This window comes from Endocarpon pusillum, assembly GCF_000464535.1.
Source record: "Endocarpon pusillum Z07020 unplaced genomic scaffold scaffold6441, whole genome shotgun sequence".
In the NCBI taxonomy this organism is placed as follows: domain Eukaryota; kingdom Fungi; phylum Ascomycota; class Eurotiomycetes; order Verrucariales; family Verrucariaceae; genus Endocarpon; species Endocarpon pusillum.
The window spans coordinates 247,743-260,464 of NW_006916590.1; the positions used below are offsets into that span (position 1 = coordinate 247,743).

The window sequence follows — 12,722 nt, forward strand, 5'->3', positions numbered from 1 at the left end:
AAGCGGGGCGACTGCCAAGCATCTATGTAAAGAGTTGCATAGGTTTTTGAGATGGAGATACACCATTCTATTCCTCAACTTCTGAATGACACTCTTTTGTAAAGGTTGCAAGCACAAAACATTATTGATTATGTACTACTTTACCCACTCCCTACCTTGGGTGAGGTGATGATCGCAATCAGCAACAGGAGCATTCCCTTCAAGCTCGCTAGTGTTCCCAAGTACCACTATGGCTTCATGGTTTCAGGCAGAGGCCTCCGACCTGCTTCGTATGCATTGTCCTCTGCTGCGTATTTTCTTTCCAGGCTTGCTGACCCAGTATCTATAGGAAGACAAGCAGATGAGCCAGATCCTGATGGTTCGCTCACTCCTCTACATCCACGCGATTGCGCTGACCAACCGCTTGTAGCACCTGCGGAAGCCGGCCAGAAAGAGATATTCTCATCATGGGCACTGTTCATTCTAATCACGCTTCTGATTCTGGCTCTCTTTACAAGTTATATTCTTCAATCCAAAAAGATACAAGCGGTCCATGAGACTGTAATCTCAATCATTGCTGGTAGGTATTCCACGTTCCGTACTGCCTGAATAAAGCCGTGCTCACCTGTGTGTAGGGATGTTTGTCGGCCTCGTCATACGGGTGTCTCCTGGAAGTGCTATCCAGGACAGCGTCACGTTCAATTATCAGTTCTTCTTCAACTTGTTACTACCTCCTATCATCCTCGCATCCGGCTACGAATTACACCAGGTCAGCACTCATGAACATGAGCCGCGTTCCCTACCTGACAATACATGACAGGCGAACTTTTTCCGGAACATCGGTACAATCCTCACGTTTGCCTTTGCTGGCACCTTCATCTCTGCAGTTGTTCTGGGTGTAATACTCTGGCTCTGGACCAGGGTTCCCTTGGATGGCCTGAACATCACTTTTGTAGAAGCATTCTCCGTCGGTGCTACATTGTCCGCGACGGATCCAGTGACGATCCTTGCAATTTTCAATCTGTACAAGGTTGAGCCTAAACTCTATACAGTGATCTTTGGTGAATCCATCCTTAATGACGCTATTGCAATTGTCTTGTTCGAGACTGCCCAGCGGTATAAAGAAGGCAGTGCCGTGGGAAATCTAACCTTTGTGACACTTTTCGAGGCGATCGGGATCTTCCTGCTGGTCTTCCTGGGGAGTCTTGTGATTGGGGTTGTGGTGGGAATCAGCACAGCACTGGCATTAAAGTACACCCACGTTCGGCGATTTCCCAAAATTGAAAGCTGTCTGGTTGTTCTCATTGCATATGCTAGCTACTTCTTCTCAAATGGCGTCCATATGTCCGGTAAGCTTCACCTGGATTGATGAGGAGCAGAGTGGCTGACAAAGACTTCAAGGCATCGTTTCTCTTCTATTCTGTGGAATAACCCTGAAGCATTATGCTTACTATAACATGTCACGCCGCACCCAGTTAACCACCAAATTTCTGTTCCAGGTGCTTGCACAGTTATCAGAGAATTTTATATTCATCTACCTCGGCATTACGCTGCTAACTGAAACGGATCTGAAATTTCAGCCTTTGTTCATATTGATCACGGTTGTGGGAATTTGTGCTGCAAGATGGTTGGCCGTCTTTCCGCTCTCCAAGGCCATCAACTGGTTCATCCGGTACCGAGCGAAAAGACGAGGACAGGACGTTGCAGACGAATTGCCGTACCCTTATCAGGCAATGTTGTTCTGGGCAGGTCTCCGGGGTGCAGTTGGGGTGGCCCTCGCGGCCGGCTTGGAAGGAACAAATGGTCCTGCGCTGAGAGCCACAGTCCTGGTGGTTGTCGTCCTGACGGTCATCATCTTCGGCAGCACCACGGCAAGTATGCTCGAGATTCTCGGCATTCAAACTGGTGTGGTGGATGAAATTGATTCTGATGACGAGTTCGACATTGAGACTACGAACGGCGGCACCTATTATAAGCGTACAGGCACCGGACTCGGCCACACGCCCAGACGAGATACGAACATTGCGCTGAATCAAGTTGATCGCCAAGCCAATGGGATACCAAAGTCTGGCGTGGGCTATAGCAGCGGTAACCGCCATAGCCCAAGAACCCGGCCATTGAATGGGTTGTCCTCAAGAAAGAACTCATCCTTCAGCCAGCGGGAGCGAGAGGCTGCAGCGCAGAACTTACTTCACGCCGGCAGTAACACGCCTAGTGAGGATGATGAAGCATTTTCTGATGGAGATCTGCCTCCAGCCGCCAAAAAGGCACCACGGAGTAAACCCTCAACTTTACCTGGCGGTGATATGGTAGATTCTTCAAGCACATATGTGCCGCCTGATGCATCAAGTTCTGCAGAAGGCACAGATCATCACGCGCACGCCCATGGCTCAATCCGGGATCTGTTTTCGAGATCAGCAGGTGACCATGCGGCCTGGTTCCGGCAACTGGATGAAGATTTTATCAAGCCAACATTGTTACTTGATCAGAATAAGGGAGGCTCGGTCTGATACCAGGTGCCAATGCATGCATGGAAGATGGCGTTAGTACTCGGCATTTCTTTGGTGTTCGATGTGGAAGACCATGTCTTGCGGGGCCGGCTAAACTGGTCAGAAAAAGAGGCGATATGTGTTGCGAGCTAGGCGTGGTTTCACAATTCCCAATACTCCACGGCGGAGCACTGAAGACCACCGGCTACGAGTACTTAGTACTTATTAGTCCTCAAACACAACTCCGACCAGAACGAAGAGGGTTAGACTTGTTCAAGTATCATTCTGGTTCTGTCCAAATGGTTGCCACATCTTGCTGCGTATATTGAGATGTCACTCTGACTCTCTGCTGCACTGCCGCAAGGTGCATGTGCAAAAACAATAGCATGAGATCCCAGTGCAGTGATAGCTGTCACTAAGTAGTAACTTAGCAAACTAAGCCTGGAAGAGGGGCGGTCTTGGCATATTTCCCTGAGAGGTTGCAACCAGTTGCAGTTGCACTGGCGGTGCTTCTTCCCACAAATCTCGGAGACAAGCTGAGGGAGGATCAGCATCAGCCCTGGAAAAAGTCATCCCATTCGGCCCCTGGGAGGAATATCGAGGATTGCAATTCCACCACCACACGGAAGAATAGACCATTTCTTCGATCCGTCCAAGTAGGAATAACTATAGATCTATTTAAGCTGTGGAGAAGGGGAATCGTTTTCTCAGCAGAGCTCCCCCAAGCGACACGTGACTTCTGACGATTTGGCGATGGGTGATCGCGCGTCAAAAGCCCAAAGCCCGTGGTAGTCGAATAATTATTGCCCTTGCAGCCAAAGAGTAATAATAAGATCATGATACCGGGCCACCCCCATTATCCGAACCATGAAGACTTTGCCAACACCTCAACGCCATCCTTTCCATCCACTCCACCGCTTCTCACCATCAACCTTCTCACCAGGATTGACCAGAAATGCCTTGTCCAAGCTTAGTTTCCATACCTTACCCACCTTGACCTTCGCAGGCGATCAACCTTGACAATCACCACCACAACGCTGATGCCACCACCCGGCATAACTCCATTCCTTTAAAGCTCGTTCCTCCTACTCTCGAGTCGCTTTATGTAAAAAGACCACTAATACGATACACTCCACCGACTCTTCACCCCATAAAATCTACATCATTGCTATATTGTTGGCTGGAGACGTGGTCGCCCCGGCCTGGAAGCACCTCATGTACTTCATAGTTTTCGAGCATTAGGCTTGTGCCAACAAAGGTGCTCAAGCTACTTCAACACCTGCGCTGCTTCCGGTCATTAACAATTCAAGAACGATATGGCGGGCGGTCCGCCCTTCACCATGCAGTCACCTACACAGTCCGCCCGTTTCGTACCTTACTCTCCTACAAGCAAGCCCAACAATTACACCTATGATTCTTACCAGCCTCCCCCTCAAACTCCTCCATCTTTCCCTCCAGGGACTGCTGCGCAAAGTCCACGTTTTGGTCATCCTGGGGCTGACTCCTCCCCATCCGCTTTGATGAATGGCAATGGTCACCAACATACCGCCACAAATGCACAGTACCCCATGAATTCGACATCGCCCATTCAGCAGCATTCACGCACCATGTCGAATTCCATGGCAGGCTCAAATGGCTACTCTTCTTACGGCAGCAACATACCTTCCTCGCATGCGCACCCTTCAAGCAGACAAGGCTTGCTAGCAATTTCACCTAAACAAGAATACAATTCTGCTATCAACAATCAGATGTTGAATGGAATCAATATGGGGGACATGGCAAATATTGCACAGCCGGCGAAGCCATCTTCTCAGGAGGTAATGGAGTCCAAGGCCCTGTCCAAATAAAGTGCACTGACGTTTCTTAAAACAGCGACCTGTGAGGGCGAACGATCCGATGTCATTCGCAAGCATTTTATCCGAGCCTGCGACGCGTGCTATTCCTGCCCAGAACAAAATACCCTTGGCTTCGAAGTCGTCCCAGATTACTACCGTAGAATCCTCTTTCGTGAAGGGTTCTATAATCAAAATGGAAATTGAGCAGACCACGCCCTCTGCTATGTCCCCAGCACTGGCGGCAACAAAACCGGTTCGGGATGGAGCTGACCAAACAATCGATGCACCTATACTGAAGCCCTTGGCGAAGCCGCGAAAATCTCTCACTGCCAAAGAAAACGAGAGCATTTCTCGTGCTATGGAGGCCATCGAATCACAGCCTCTGAGTGATGTCGAGGGATCTGAATTTGCTACTGAAAAAGGGCGATATGCACAGAAGTGCAGGAAACGTGCATTAGAACTCGAAGAAGTGGAAAATAGCAAAAGAAAGGTTCGCGTTCGTGGTTATAACCACCAACCTCTGCTGATTGATATCTAGAGACGACGAACCCATCTTCTCGACCAACTTCTGCGATCGTTTGCGATCCGTAACTCTGGCGCCTCTGATCGCTTCCGCGCAAAATACGAAGCCGCTGCTCAGAACGAGATCCACGAAAAGGAAATCCAAGAGGAAAAGGAGCGTAAAAAGGACATGCAGCGAAAGCGTCGACGTGAAAATACTGTTCGCGCGGAAAAGCTGAAATTGGCCGAAGCCGAAGAGAAAGCCAACAGAACAGAAGACGTCGTTGAAAAGGAGAGACTCCTGCGTGAGATTGAAAAGAGCCAGAAAAAGATCAACCACACACAAAGCGTAATGGAACGCGGGACTGCTCCCGATGAGATATCAGAGGTAACACCGCTTGCGCCTAACTATGAAGGTGGCACCACGTCCTCCTTCCACCTTGCCGCCCAAGCTTCTCCAGAACCACCTAAAAAGAAGGCCAGACCTAGTGGACCTGTCACCAGACCGAAGAAATCCAAAGAAAAGAAACAGGCCGAAAAAGACGCTGCTGAGGCTGCGTATGCCGCGATGGAACGCGAGGAGCTAGTCCGCATTGCACCAAAGCAAGATCCACGGAAAGAGTCCATCAAGAAGGAAGCCAAAGCGTCTCGGTCCAAGGAGATGACACCTATTTCACCGGTCACGAACTACGAGTCCAAAGGCTATCAGCAGATATATGAGCAGATATGGAGAGACCTCGCGCGCAAAGACATTCCTCGAGTCTATCGTATCAAGGTCAACTCACTTAGTACAAGGCAGGAAAATCTTCGGAAGACTGCTCAGCTTGCCGGGAAGCAAGCCAAAAAATGGCAAGAACGCACAAACAAGAGCTTGAAGGATACCCAAGCGCGAGCTAAGCGCACCATGCGGGAGATGATGTCCTTCTGGAAGAGAAACGAGCGTGAGGAACGCGATCTTCGACGAATGGCTGAGAAGAAGGAAATTGAGGACGCCAAAAAAGCAGAGGCCGACCGCGAAGCCAACCGGCAAAAGCGCAAGCTCAACTTCCTTATCTCGCAGACAGAACTCTACTCCCATTTCATTGGACGCAAGATCAAAACTGATGAAGTGGAAAGGGCCACCGATGATCCTGAGGTAGCAGCTTCTGGAGAAAAGATGCCGGCTGGCAAAGATGATGCACCCACCGTGGACCTACCAGACTCTGTTGCCGACTTGAGGAGCAAGGTCACGAATTTCGAGGATCTTGATTTTGATGCCGAGGATGATGCTGCGCTCAAGGAAGCTGCGATGGCGAACGCTCAGAGCGCCATCCAGGAAGCACAGGACAAAGCTCGAGCCTTTAATGGCGACAACCAAATGGCGGCATTTGATGACACTGAACTCAACTTTCAAAATCCTACCAGTCTGGGCGATGTTCAGGTTAGCCAACCAGAGATGCTCCAGGCGCAACTCAAGGAGTATCAGCTCAAGGGGCTGAACTGGCTTGTCAATCTGTATGAGCAAGGTATCAATGGAATCTTAGCGGACGAGATGGGCCTTGGAAAGACTGTTCAGTCTATCTCGGTCATGGGCTATCTGGCCGAGCATCACAACATCTGGGGTCCCTTCCTGGTCATTGCTCCATCATCGACACTCCACAATTGGCAACAGGAAATTGCTCGGTTCGTCCCATCCATCAAAGTGTTGCCATACTGGGGGAGTGCGAAAGACCGGAAAGTTCTTCGCAAGTTCTGGGATCGAAAGCACATCACCTACTCCAGAGACTCGGAATTTCATGTCTTGGTGACCTCGTACCAGTTGGTGGTGCAAGATGCCCAGTATTTCCAAAAGATCCGATGGCAGTACATGATCCTGGATGAGGCGCAAGCCATCAAATCGTCGAACAGTTCCAGATGGAAAGTGCTGCTGGGCTTCCATTGCCGGAACCGACTCCTCCTTACGGGCACACCAATACAAAACAACATGCAGGAGTTATGGGCTCTGCTTCATTTCATCATGCCCACCCTCTTCGACTCGCACGACGAATTTAGCGACTGGTTCTCCAAAGACATTGAGAGCCACGCGCAAAGCAATACGAAGCTGAACCAGGATCAGCTGAAACGCCTACACATGATTCTCAAGCCTTTCATGCTCCGGCGTGTCAAGTCCCATGTGCAAAAGGAACTTGGGAACAAGGTTGAAAAGGACGTCTTCTGTGATTTGACCTACCGACAACGAGCCTACTACAGCAATCTTCGCGGCCGGATCAGTATCATGGACCTTATTGAGAAAGCCACGTTGGGAGATGACCAAGACACGGCCACACTGATGAACCTGGTTATGCAGTTCAGAAAGGTTTGTAATCACCCCGACTTGTTCGAGAGAGCCGAGACGTCGTCCCCCTTCTCGTTGTCTTATTTTGCAGAAACCGCGTCGTTCTTGAGAGAGGGGCCGTTTGTCAATCTTGGCTACTCGATCCGCAGCATGATCGAATACGACCTTCCCCGAATGCTGTGCAGTCCTGCTGGGCGTCTGGGTGTTGCTGGTCCGGAGAATCCGCGAGCAGGGTTCGAGACGAAGTATCTTGGTCATCTCATGAGTATTTGGAACCCACAGCACATAGCGGCATCGTGTCACAACGCCGGCGGCTTCTCATTCCTGCAGTTCGTTGACACATCCTATTCCCAGGCCTCCCGATGCGCTCGTCTTGGCTTCCTCGAACGTGCCGTTGAGCTGAAGGGAAGAGCCAAACGCCATCATTTCATGTCGTCGTTGATATACGAGGATGATGAAGAGACTCCACAGGCAACCCACAACATGTTCAATATCGTTGGAGGTCACGACCGTCCACCTCCTGCGGAGATTCAGCATGATGGTCATTTGGGGAGTTTGATGAACATCTCATCGCAAGTGTTTGAAGAGGACGGTTTCGCCAAAATGGAACCTGCAGCGCGTCCGGGTGCCTGCGCTCCACCCATCCAAATCAGCTGCTCGGATCAAAGCTCCATCACCGAACGCCAGCAGTGCCTCTTCCACGTACCGACCCGACAGGCGCTGTTCTCTCTGCCAACGCAGGTCGAGGAGGCCATGCTCGAGAATGATGTGGAGCCTAGTGCCATCCCACCTCACGATATGCTTCCTGCGCCTGCATTGGAAAAGGCGCGATACACGAATATTTCGGTGCCATCGATGAGACGCTTTGTTACTGATTCGGGCAAACTGGCGAAACTGGATCACTTGTTGGCACAACTCAAGAATGGCGGTCATCGGGTGCTTCTCTACTTCCAGATGACGCGCATGATTGACCTGATGGAAGAATATCTCACTTACCGCAACTACAGGTATTGCCGGCTGGATGGAAGCACCAAACTCGAAGACCGGCGTGATACGGTGCATGATTTCCAGACACGACCCGACATTTTTATCTTCTTGCTGTCCACTCGTGCCGGTGGCCTGGGCATCAATCTGACCTCGGCGGACACGGTGATCTTCTATGACTCTGATTGGAACCCTACCATCGACTCACAAGCCATGGATCGGGCGCATCGTTTGGGACAAACCAAGCAGGTTACGGTGTACCGAATGATCACGCGTGGCACGATCGAAGAGCGTATCCGCAAGAGAGCTTTACAGAAGGAAGAAGTGCAGAGGGTGGTCATCTCCGGTGGCGCGAGCGGAGGGGTTGACTTCAATACCCGCCATCGCGAGAACCGTACCAAGGACATTGCTCTCTGGCTTGCGGACGACGACCAGGCCGCGCTCATTGAACAAAAGGAGAAAGAAGCGGCAGAGAAGCCTGAGGAGGAGAGCAAAGGCAAGAAAGGGAAGAGAGTGACGGTTAGTGCCAAGCGGAAGCGGGGGGAGGTGAGCCTGGATGACATGTATCATGAAGGTAAGCGGGACTTGCTGAGCGCGGCGAAGCTTCTTACTAATGCCAGCTTTCAGGTGAGGGACATTTTGAAGATGCCAGCGCAAAGCCTTCGGGTGCAGCGACACCCGTTTCGGCGGTTGAAGTGGCAGCGCCTGGGGCGAAGAAAAAAGGACCTCGCGGAGGTCGAGGCGTGTCCAAGAAGGCGAAAACGGTGCAGGAGCGACTGCGTGTGATCGATGCGGATGGGGATCTGGGAATGGGTGGGATCTGAGTAGTTGTGTTTGCGGAGCATTCTGTCCTTCTCTGCGGGAGGAAACAGCCCTCCTCCTTATCCTTATCCTTATCCTTCGGGGTCAGAGGGAATAAGATGTACAATTATGGATGGACATTGTCGGGTTCAGATTGCACTGAGCGAAGGGGCATAGCGACGGATTGACGGACTGACGGATGGACGGACGGGCGGGAAATCTGGGTGCAATCAATGTGCCTGGTGCTGCTACACATGCTGCCATAGACATGGGATGCGATGGGACGCATTGGGTCTGCAAAATAGGGGGCAGTCGAGCTCCTGTATCTTTTTCCAACAACTAGTTAGATGGGAAGCACGTCTTTTCTTTCTTGCAACAATCGATTCGGACCAGCAAAGCTGAGTCTCTGTGCAAAGAGCAGCTTGGGTTCTCCAGTTGTCGCGTTCTGCTGCCCATGTCGCCGCCAGCGATAGATGCATCCCCATCAGGCAATTCTGACCGCCGTCCGCAGGTTGACAGGCATGGCCTAACATAGCCTAACATGGCCTACCATGGCCTCCCATGTCCATAACTATGCTGTTCGAGGGGTCATCCGAACTCCGCTTGCGCACATGGTTCAGCCAATCAGATGCACTCCAAACACGATGATTCTGGCAAATTGTTCTGGCTTGTCGTCTCAGCGATCAGCCATCACAACATCCATACAGCTAATAGCGGATACGCACTGCCGCCGGGCCATTATCTCGAATCAGAATTGCTGCATGTGCTGTTGCATCCGAAGGATCCTCAGCAGCAGCAGCAGCACCACCACCACCGGCCCCGGCCTTCAGCTCCAAGGGGACACAAGAAAGAGTAAGCGATCGTCATCCGGCCCCGGAGCCCAGACTCGATCTTAGGCTGCAATTGACCAACACCATCTCACTGCTCATTCTTTTTTTTTACTCTCCTCTCCATACGTTGAACAAAAGGCACTGAGACCTTGATACAGGCCCAGCTCGTCCATCATGGAAGCTCTTCTACATCAATCCAAGGCCATGTGCCCCTTTCTCAAAAAGACATCTCCCGCAACCCTTCGCTCTTTGTCCACCGCCACTCACCATTCGCCTGGTGGGGGTACCATCACTAACCTCCAATTCATTGCTCGCCGATGTCCTGTCATGAACAAAGCTCTCGCGGTACAGAGCGCTCGTATGCGAACTTCGAATTACACTTCTGCCGCTCCCAGCATTGGTGTGGTCAAATCGATGCTGGCAAAGAAGCTGCACACTTCGGCGGAGAAGAAAGCCAATGTTGATACCAGAATTTACCGGAAGCGCGATGATGGTTAGTTGTTGTCCAGTTGGCTGGCGGTGCATTGCAATTGACTGACTGACTGACCATGCAGTACTCCCCGGTCGAGTTGAGAGCGCCTTTGCGAAATCCAAGGATACACCCACACCCGGTCCCAAACCATGCGCTCCAACAGCTTCGAAGTTCGACTACGAAGGCTTCTACAACAAGGAGCTGGACAAAAAGCACAAAGACAAATCCTACCGCTACTTCAACAACATCAACCGTCTTGCCCAGGAATTCCCTCGAGCTCATATGTCGGCGAGAGATGAACGAGTCACGGTCTGGTGCTCCAACGACTATCTCGGGATGGGTCGCAATGCAGAAGTGCTCAAGACGATGCACCACACCCTGGACATGTACGGCGCCGGCGCAGGGGGGACACGGAACATTTCCGGCCACAATCAGCACGCTGTAGCCCTCGAAAAGACCATCGCAGACCTCCATGGCAAGGACGGAGCGCTAGTCTTCAGCTCCTGCTATGTGGCCAATGATGCTACCCTCGCAACGCTGGGCTCTAAACTGCCTGATTGTGTCATTTTGAGCGACAGCATGAACCACGCCTCGATGATCCAAGGGATTCGTCATTCAGGCGCCAAGAAGATGGTATTCAAGCACAACGACCTTGTTGACCTTGAAGCCAAACTTGCTAGCCTACCGCCCGAGATCCCCAAAATCATCGCCTTCGAATCCGTATACAGCATGTGCGGTTCCGTCGCACCCATCGAAGAAATCTGCGACCTGGCAGACAGATACGGTGCCATCACCTTCCTCGACGAAGTCCACGCGGTAGGCATGTACGGCCCGCACGGCGCCGGTGTAGCCGAGCATCTTGACTACGATGTGTACGCCGCCGCGGGCCCTGGCGCCTCCGCTTCACCCACGAAGAAAGGCACAGTAATGGACCGCATCGATATCATTACCGGCACGCTGGGAAAGGCCTGGGGCTGCGTCGGCGGCTACATCGCCGCCTCGGCCTCCCTCGTCGACACCATCCGCTCCCTCGCTCCAGGATTTATCTTCACTACCTCCCTCCCGCCCGCCACCATGGCTGGCGCCAGAACCGCCATCGAATACCAAGCGCATTATCAGGGGGACCGCCGGCTCCAACAACTCCATACCCGTGCTGTTAAGCAAGATCTCGCAGAGCGCGATATCCCCGTCATCCCCAACCCGAGCCATATCGTTCCTATTCTTGTTGGGGATGCAGAGGTCGCCAAAAAGGCATCGGATATGTTGCTCTCGGACTACGGAATCTATGTGCAGGCTATCAACTATCCGACCGTGCCACGTGGCGAGGAGAGATTGCGCATCACGCCTACCCCTGGGCATACCAAGGAGTTCAGGGATGAGCTGGTGCAGGCGTTGGAGGGGGTGTGGCAGAAGTTGAAGATCAAGAGGACGAGCGATTGGAGGGCGCAGGGCGGGTTTGTGGGCGTTGGTGTGGAAGGGAAGGAGATGCAAGTCGAACCGCTATGGACTGATGAGCAGCTTGGGTTGAGGCAGGGTGTTGACGGGGAGGTGTTGCAGGAGGCGCTTGAGCAGGAAAATCGCCCCGAAATGCCGGCTGTGGTTGCAAAGGCTGCGGCTGCGGCTTAGGGAAGATGACTTTGCATTTCTCAGGCAAGGCTGGAGGACTCAAGAGCAAGAATTGGAATTGAACTTTGATCTTGCTCTGGGCCTTCCAAGCAAAAGATCATAGTTTCCTGGCACGAGAGCCATATTCAGTCATACACAACCGACGCGGGGAAAAGACTTTGATTCTTTCACGCCCCATGCGTCTTCTGACAATCCGCTCCCAAACATCTACCACTGTATTCGTGGTAGACCCTCCCCGCCCAAACCGGCTCGCTCTCACATATTTGCCCACCAAAATCATCACCTACCTACATATCCTCCCTTCTCTCTCTCTCTCTCTCTCTCTCTCTCTCTCTCTCTCTCTCTCTCTCTCTCTCTCTCTCTCTCTCTCTCTCTCTCTCTCTCTCTCTCTCTCTCTCTCTCTCTCTCTCTCTCTCTCTCTCTCTCTCTCTCTCTCTCTCTCTCTCTCTCTCTCTCTCTCTCTCTCTCTCTCTCTCTCTCTCTCTCTCTCTCTCTCTCTCTCTCTCTCTCTCTCTCTCTCTCTCTCTCTCTCTCTCTCTCTCTCTCTCTCTCTCTCTCTCTCTCTCTCTCTCTCTCTCTCTCTCTCTCTCTCTCTCTCTCTCTCTCTCTCTCTCTCTCTCTCTCTCTCTCTGCCAGACAAGGAAAAAATCAAACCGGCGCGCATACAACAATCTTGAATATACATTTTCAGGTTCGATCAAGACGTAGTGTTAAAAAAAAGCGGATTGATCCACGGCAGATAGCATCATCTTGATTTGTTTTTTTTATTATTAAAATCTGTTGGTTTTTTTTCTCATTCGAGTTACTGGATGATCAGCATCAGAGCAGCTCAAGGGGGAAGAAACCGTGCAGAGGGCTTTCAGCGGCTTCAATCACCTCCCCCCCCCCAAC

At 51.7% G+C, this 12,722-nt stretch overlaps 3 protein-coding genes across 3 annotated transcripts; all 3 read left to right on the forward strand.

Annotated features, from left to right (window-relative positions):
* Positions 1–229: 229 nt before the first annotated feature.
* On the forward strand, positions 230–2,489 carry EPUS_01097 (hydrogen exchanger; the record flags this gene model as incomplete). Its single annotated transcript, XM_007807010.1, has 6 exons — positions 230–269; positions 329–358; positions 410–559; positions 615–748; positions 800–1,328; positions 1,381–2,489. 6 exons carry the CDS (start codon positions 230–232, stop codon positions 2,487–2,489), a joined length of 1,992 nt encoding a protein of 663 aa, XP_007805201.1.
* Positions 2,490–3,784: 1,295 nt separating this feature from the next.
* EPUS_01098 (uncharacterized protein) lies at positions 3,785–8,926 on the forward strand (the record flags this gene model as incomplete). Its single annotated transcript, XM_007807011.1, has 4 exons — positions 3,785–4,285; positions 4,341–4,793; positions 4,842–8,676; positions 8,730–8,926. 4 exons carry the CDS (start codon positions 3,785–3,787, stop codon positions 8,924–8,926), a joined length of 4,986 nt encoding a protein of 1,661 aa, XP_007805202.1.
* A 981-nt stretch (positions 8,927–9,907) lies between these two features.
* On the forward strand, positions 9,908–11,831 carry EPUS_01099 (5-aminolevulinate synthase; the record flags this gene model as incomplete). The annotated part of the gene is made up of 2 exons (XM_007807012.1): positions 9,908–10,226; positions 10,288–11,831. 2 exons carry the CDS (start codon positions 9,908–9,910, stop codon positions 11,829–11,831), a joined length of 1,863 nt encoding a protein of 620 aa, XP_007805203.1.
* Between the last annotated feature and the right edge of the window lie 891 nt (positions 11,832–12,722).